This window comes from Pteropus medius, unplaced genomic scaffold (genome assembly GCF_902729225.1).
Source record: "Pteropus medius unplaced genomic scaffold, Ma_sr-lr_union100, whole genome shotgun sequence".
Classification (NCBI taxonomy): Eukaryota; Metazoa; Chordata; class Mammalia; order Chiroptera; family Pteropodidae; genus Pteropus; species Pteropus medius.
In genome coordinates this window covers 8,455,910-8,463,740 of record NW_024352783.1, presented here as the reverse complement: position 1 = coordinate 8,463,740, position 7,831 = coordinate 8,455,910, and the positions used below count along the sequence as shown (strand labels likewise).

At 44.1% G+C, this 7,831-nt stretch overlaps 1 protein-coding gene across 1 annotated transcript in view; it reads right to left on the bottom strand.

Annotated features, from left to right (window-relative positions):
- Positions 1 to 3,767: 3,767 nt before the first annotated feature.
- The window catches only part of LOC120589780 (multidrug and toxin extrusion protein 2-like), a 38,294-nt gene continuing 34,230 nt past the window's right edge, over positions 3,768 to 7,831 (bottom strand). Inside the window, 4 exon segments of the mRNA XM_039847397.1 lie at positions 3,768 to 4,159; positions 5,258 to 5,333; positions 6,458 to 6,552; positions 6,629 to 6,761. Of these exon segments, the coding sequence (XP_039703331.1) occupies positions 3,864 to 4,159; positions 5,258 to 5,333; positions 6,458 to 6,552; positions 6,629 to 6,761 (600 nt within the window). The 3' untranslated portion in view covers positions 3,768 to 3,863.

Here is a 7,831-nt window from a genome sequence, read left to right as displayed (position 1 = left end):
TACTATGTCTTCTCTCAGGACCCTCAAGTTGCAAGTGAGTGAATCTCCAAGGACAGATCTTTTACATTTTTTATTTCTGTAGCACAGTGTAAATTCATTTCAATTTTTTAAACTTCAGAGAGGCCCCTTTCATAATAAATTCAACCTATAGAACTTAACATGGGGAAACCATTTCCTGTCTGTCATGGATGAGAGGCCCGGGATCTTCAGACTTTGGAGCTTGAGAACCTCAGGGGGCTGATGGTGGGTCATTTGCAGAAATCTGGAAGACTGTGTAAGCCATGCTGAAGAGGGTAGAAAACATGAGATCTCCTGAATAGTGTGCTGGCTATCGCCCATGGGAACATAACACTCTAACAATAAGCTTTCTGCTTCTGTACTCCCCACTTGCACAGGCGACCTGTGGGTTGACAGTAAAAAGAAGAAGAAGAAACTTGTGTGTTCAAACAGGATGAAGAATGGGGTTTAGGGCTTAAAAACCCTGTACCTCTACATTTCGGGGCTGCTTAATTTGGTGTCTGCATACCCCTGGCAGACCCAGCTGGCTGAGTAAAGAATGTGTTTCCTATAACTCACTGATTTCTGGTGGTCCGTGTGTCTATCGGGGGCTGGCGGCTACAACAACAGGGCCAAGATTTGAGGTACTTCAGCCGGTGGGAGAGTGCTCGAGCCACTGTGCTCAAGGAGGGCCCTGTGGAATAGCCTTCCTGCTGAGCAGGGCCCTGTGATTTTGGCAGCAGGAGTTCCACCCTTCCTTCCCCTCAATGAGAAAATAGAATTCACTTTATAGAATGTATAATCAGCTTTGTTGAATGAATGTGTTAAGGCTGTCTGAAGTATGTCTATCACAGGGTGATGTATCAAGAATTAATCACTAGACTAGTTTAGTAAAAAGCATCTTAAACTGTGGTTCTATCAGATTAGTCAATCATAAAATGTCTTAGACAAAAATTTCAATATGGTGTTTTCATTTAGTATATCATACATTATAATTTCTAGTTAAATTATTGACTTGTCTACTAGTTTATTCTTCAAAAGAAATACATTATATTTGATAAAATGGACATGATTTTAATAACATTCTAAGTGTGGAAACTTAGATATGACTGTGCTGGCTGAAAAATTACTGCTTGGCTATCGCCCATGGGAGCATAGGTTATCACCCATGGGAACATAACATTCTAACAATAAGCTTTCTGCTTCTGTACCCCTGCTTGCACAACCGACCTGTGGGTTGACAGTAAGTAGAAGAAAAATAGACTTTTGTGTTAAGACAGAGGAATGGTGTTTAGGGCTTAAAAATCCTGTACCTCTACATTTCGGGGCTGCTTAATTTGGGGTCTGCGTACCCCTGGCAGACCCAGCTGGCTAAATAAAGAGTGTGCTTCCTATAACTCACTGGTTTCTGGTGGTCCATGTGTCTATCAGGGGCTGGCGGCCACAACATGACCTGAGATAATTATTTGGTCAAAAATTTTCTCCAATTATAAATACGCATTTTGTTTTTATCAAAGTTGGTATTTGTCAACTTTAAGTCATGCTTTCTCATTTTAAGTTCTTAGCCAAAAAGATTTTCTCAGGCTTTACTTTCTGACATTTGTGTGTTTTCGTCATTGTTTTTTAGAGTACCTATATAGTTAATAGGTTTTTTCCAACTACATCCTCTACTGTTATAATAAATATATATTTGGTCTTCATCCTCATTCTTGCCAGTCCTAAAACCCTTGGAATTTCCTAAGTGAAGAGTCTGAAAGGTGTCTTTTGTTATGTTCATGATAGGACTTGGGCTGTGCCTAAGATTGGGGCTGGTTACCAAGGAAACCAACCCTGTGATTATCAGGTTGGAACTTTCAGCCCCACCTCCAAACCTCCAAGGAGGGAAAAGGAGCTGGAGGTGGAGTTAAATCACCAATGACCAATGATTTTATCAATCATGCCTGTGTAATGGAGCCTTCATAAAACCCTGAAAGGACACGGTTTAGAGATCAGGGCTAGTGAACACGTGTTGATTCTGGAAACATAGAAGCTTCTTGCCCCTTTCCCTATACTTTACCCTACGCATCTCTTCCATCTAGCTGTTTCTGAGTTATATATTTTTATGATAAACTGGTAATCTCATAAGTAAAATATTTCTCTGAGTTCTATGAGCCACTCTAGCAAATTAATCAAATCCAAGGAGGGGATCATTGGAACCTCCAGCTGGTTGATTATAAGCACAAGTGACAATCTGGATTTGTGATTGGATTCTGAAGGTGTAGGTGGGAGTGGGGTGGGGTGGTAATCTTATAGAACTGAGTTATTATCTTATGGGATCTGATGCTATCTCTGGGTAGGTAGTGTCAGAATAGAGTTACATTGTGGGACACTCAGACGTGTCTGAATTGCTTAGTGATGTGGGGCTGGGGGGATCATCAGAATTGGTGCCAGAATCATCCTATCCCCATTTGCTGATCTAAAACAAGTGTTTCTATGCTTTTGAAGGCACTAATCCTACAAGATTGTACATAAAAATGGTCCTACCACCCACCCATCCTGTTTACTTAGGGATCGGTTAAGCACACCAGCATATTAAAAGATCCAAGTCCTATAGACCTTTGAAGTGCTAATGTGTTTCTAAAACTCAATTGTCTATGGGACCTTTTTTTTCCCCCAATACCTGTTAACTTTAGAACATGCTTGGAGAAACAATGACATTACTTTGCTATGCTCTGTACCTAGTTGTTTTATTTGGGCTCTAGAAACTCACTAAGGTGTTTGTGTCACAAAGGTCCTGCCTTCCTGTGAGTAGGCGGCCCCGTCTCTATGGACACTGAAAACACCATGAAACTGAATTCATAGCATGTTGACCCTTCAAAATAGAGTTACACTCTAAGTATCCTTTTTTCTATTATCTTTGATCTGTTTTGTTTGCGAATGTGTTTATTAATTCTGAAGAAACTGTGGCAGTAGGGCCCTCCACATTTGATGGTGTGTGGCCTGATATAGCAAGAAGCTCAAAAATGTTCACCAGTCCCAGTCCTCAAAAAACACATCCTAGAATTTAGATCAACATGGAATCCATCCTGAGGCTATGTGGCCAAATGATCTAAGTTTTGCTGCCCTTGTCTGAATCATATATCACTACTGTAAGAACAAGTGTTTCTCAAGGTCTATGATAGTAGAATGCTGATGGAATGAAAGGGTTGGAGGAAAGGCGAAGAAGGATCTATGCGCAGCCTCCTTGCCCTAGAGGAGGGGGTTCCCATAGCAGGGATTTGGGGGCAGGGAACAGATGGGCATCAAGGTTCGCTTTTTCAGAGTTTCACCAAAGCTTTGTGAACAGATCTGGGCAGAAGACTGAGGCTAGGAATTTGTAATTTTAATATAACATTGGTTTTGGTTTTGTTTCAATTTGAAATGTACAATTTTTGAAATTGTTTTCATTATTGAATAATAGTGATCCCAGCATTCTCACCTCCAGTCAGCTGGTGTCTTCTAAAAAGCAAACCAAGTCAGAGAAGAGAAAGCCAATTTGACCATGTCAGTGTTGTAGCCACCAGCCCCCGATAGACACACCAGATGGGACCACCAGAAACCAGTGAGTTATATTCTTTATTCAGCCAGCTGGGTCTGCCAGGGGTACGCAGACCCCAAATTAAGCAGCCCCAAAATGTAGAGGTACAGGGTTTTTAAGCCCTAAACACCATTCCTCATTCTGTCTTAACACAAAAGTCTATTTTTCTTCTACTTACTGTCAACCCACAGGTTGGTTGTGCAAGCGAGGATACAGAAGCAGAAAGCTTATTGTTAGAATGTTATGTTCCCATGGGTGATAACTAAGCAGTAATTTTCCAGCCAGCACATCAGAATTATGTCTGTGCAATTCAGACCCCTCTCACACGAGGTACTGGCTGAAGGTCCTTTTTGAGGAGTGTTCCAGAGTTTCCACCTGCACTGGATCCCATTGGTGCTTTTGTAGGATGGACCTGTAGAGGTGGGAGTGTGGTGGCTGTTGCTGCCCCCAGAGCAGCCCCACGGTGGATGACCAGCTGTTTCCCTGACAGTCTGCTGGAAGGAGCTGAAAGGGCATGGGCTACTTCTGGAGTCCTGGAGAGGTCCAAATGGCACTTGGGCCTTGAGTACAGTGTCAGGGAAATACCAAGGGAGCTGCTGGTAGCCACTGCAGAGGCAAATGGGAGCAAATTCAGCAGTACTGGAGGCAGAAGGAAGAGCCTTGGAATCAGGAAACCTAGGTTAACTGCCTGGCTGCAGTTGTTCTGCTGTAGGACTGGTTAACTGACCTGTGAGCCTTACAATAGAAATACTTGTACAATAGAAGAATGCCTGCTTTTCTATTCTGTAGCAGGATTAGAGAAGATTATGTGGGAAAACATCTTACACTAATTTCAGTGTATAGATAAAGTTTACTACTAAGATCAGATGAGGCATGTTCCTGTCTGAGCCTGTCTTTGTGATGACATGACACATCGAATGTAACTTTCACATCTGATTTCAGAGGATGTTAAACGCTTAATTGATCTTGCCTTACCTGCATGACAATTTAAACTCTCTTGAGTTTTAATTAGCTGGCTCACTGTTGCACTGATCAAGGCATCCCAGGAGGAGATGGGGTCACTGAGATAACTAAAGGGTTTGGGCTATATATTGCATGCCTGGCACTCAGCACTAGCCCTAGGGCAGAAGGGCATCTGTGCCTTGAACCGGGGCCATCACTTCATCACATAGACAGTGGATGTAAACCAGAGGTGTTTGTCTGGTGGGGTGTAGAGAGGTAGTCAGGGAGTATACCCCACCCCATACCAGTTAATCAAGCAAGGCTGACCTGCCTGGACCAACAGCTGTAGGCCAGAATATGGCCTTCTGACCTAGGCTGAAGTTAAGTGGTAAGAATGTGTTCTAGAGTCTGATGGGTCCATGCTTGGATCTTCTCTTGCCTTTGCCAGTCGAGGGGACAGTAGGGAAGAGACCTAAGCTCTCAGCCTTGCTTCCTCATCTGGGAATGGGGCTACAGCTCATCTCAGCATGAAAATAATGTCCTAAGTACTGGGAAAACGGTACGAACAATACTTCATATTTTTAGTCTTGTGAGGCAGCAAGCTGTAGTTCTTCCTGGCACTTAGGGCATCATTTTTCTGCTGAGAGGAAGAAAGACAGCTTGGGCTTACATGGTTCCGAGTGGCCGGAGGCACACATGGCAGCCAGGAGCAATGTGCCACTGGCATTTTTTGTGAAGCCAGCAGAAGTACCCTGACATTACCTGAAGATTCAACAGTTTTCTCAGGCCCAGGTCTGAGGGCTGTGCTCGCCGTGCTTGCCGTGCTCTCGATGCTCTGCTATGGCAGCCCCACATGTTTCTGGGCCTAAAAGAGAGAGCTTGCCTTGGTCAGCCTGCCATCCTTCCTGTTGCCACTGGCCTTGTTGGGTCATCAAGAAGATGTGGGTTTGACTCAGGAGCTGGACCTGAAATTAGAGGCTCCTCACTCCTTCACCTGTATTTGGAACATGGGCTCTGCTTGCTTTCCCTGCTCTAGAAGCTGTCCAAGGACACAGACTTGAGATAGCAATGTGGTGATAAGACTCTCTGGACTGGGTACGTAACTAATCCCAGTTAAGGCCTCTATATAAATTTTTAAGATTCTGGTGGGCAGGTGTGGAAATCTACTTGTCTTGCTGCCACCTCAGACAAGCCTCATGAGTAAGTTCCCTTGCTCATTAAAGCTGCCACCTACCAATCTGGTGGGGTGTGCCCCTTTCTCTTTCTTTAGTCTCTACCTGCCTTCTGCCTATTGGGAGTAGTTTCAGATTACACCGAGAAGCTCCCTGACAAGACAGTGATGCAACAGGCCTCATCCATGGCCTGCCTTTAAAACATTGCTAAAGCAGTACATACTCATATACTTTGGGGGTGGAGGGGGGGATGCTTTTAAAATGGTGTTGTTTTAAATCCATATTCATCTATCGTCTCAGATGCCAAGATGACTTGCTCTCCACATGAGGGCAAAACCATGCCCTGCTAGGAATCAGGGTCTTTGAGAGAACACTTCTGCGCGCTGCCTTCAGACTGAGCTGTGCTTCTACTGTGTCTGGGAAGCAAACACTGCCCTGCCCTGTTTAAAGAGTTTTCCAAGAGGATGGCGGACAGAGTAATTTATTACCTCTCCAAAAGTCACAGCACACTCTCAGGCAGTCATGTAGGTTGAGACTGGTTTGATTGAGCTCTTTACTTTTGTTTGGTTTTCAGCAGCTGGGGCTGGCTAAGGAAGATTTTTGGTGTGTATCTCTTTGTAACTGGAGAGTGTGCTGCTTATACTGGCACTGTCTAGGGTTCAGTTACAATGACAGGAGCAGCTATTGGTGCTGACCCCACAGATTACTGCTGCTGAAATGCTTTGGGCTTTTCTGGTGAGCAGTCACTCGGCCTGGATGGCCAGGTGAGTGTCTCAAGGGGGTTGCTCACCTCCTCTGCAGCTAACTTCTAGTTAATCTGAGCAGTATAGGCAACAAAGGCAACAGCTGCTAGCAGGACACAAGCCAGCATGCCCAGCCAGAGGCCTGTAGGGAACACGTGACAATGGGGCAAGTGTCCAGTGACCACCCAGGCCTCTCAGCTTTTTCTCACACTACATACCCATGATTCTCATTCTAACCACAAAGGTTAGAACGATGCTCAGTGGGAGGCCAACGACGTAATACATAGTCGCATTCACAATGGCTCCGAAGGCTTGCCTGCCGGTTCCTCTCGGGACTCTGCCATAGACACACTGGAAGGGGAGGAAGTAGGGGTGGAGGTTAGTAATGATGAGTCTGATGTGGTCTTATCTAACATGTACTTTTCTAAGCAATTTACATTGCATAGCCTCTCTGAATTCTCGAGGATGGGGCTCTCATCCCCCTTACATGAGCCAGAGAGATCAAGTCACTTGCCCTGTGGTACACAAGAGTAGCTGTGTTTCAAACACAACTCCAGAGCCCAGCCTTCACTTCCACACTATTACTGCCTCACTAGAAAGTACAGGTAAAATTGGCAACTAACCACCAGCTGGTCTAGGATATTGGATTAACTTCATATGGAGATGTAATGTATTTGTTTCTTATTGCTGCTGTAGCAAACTTAGTGGCTTAAATTTTTATTTAATAGTTCTGAAGATTAAAAGTTCAAAATGTATCATTGCACTAACGTCAGGGCTGGTTCTTTCTGGAGGCCCCAGGGGAGAATATTTCTTTGCCTTTTCCAGCTTTTGGAGGCTGCCTGCATTCCTTGGCTCCCAGCCCTGACAACAATGGCATCACTGCAGTTTCTGCTTCTGTCTTCACATCTTCTGACTCTTTGCCTCCCTCTCTCACTTGTGATTACATTGGGCCATCTCGATAATTCAGAATAATCTCCCCATCTCAAGATCCTTAAGCACATCAGCATAATCCCTTTTTGTCACATGTTATTCACAGGTCTAGAGATTAGGAGGTGATCTCTTTGGGGACCATTATTCTGCCATCACACATGGCAAGTGAAGGTGTTATCTTGTTCCATATGAGACAGGCAGTCCTTGCTCGCTATGGAGGAAGTACTAACTCTTCTTTTTATTTTACTAGTCTCCTCCTTCCAACTTAATCCCAGATCTAATGAAGTAAAGGCACAGCTCATGTTCGGTCAGGACTGTTGATCAATGGATATTTGGTTATTTTTATTTTGTTAAGATGAGGGATGTGGAGTATTCTGTGGTTTACTTTTACACATTTGAGCAAAGAAGTAATGCATTGGGGATAGGAGATGTGTGCCTCTTGAACTTTGAAATATGGTGCACATGTTTCTCATTATATATCATGACATAGA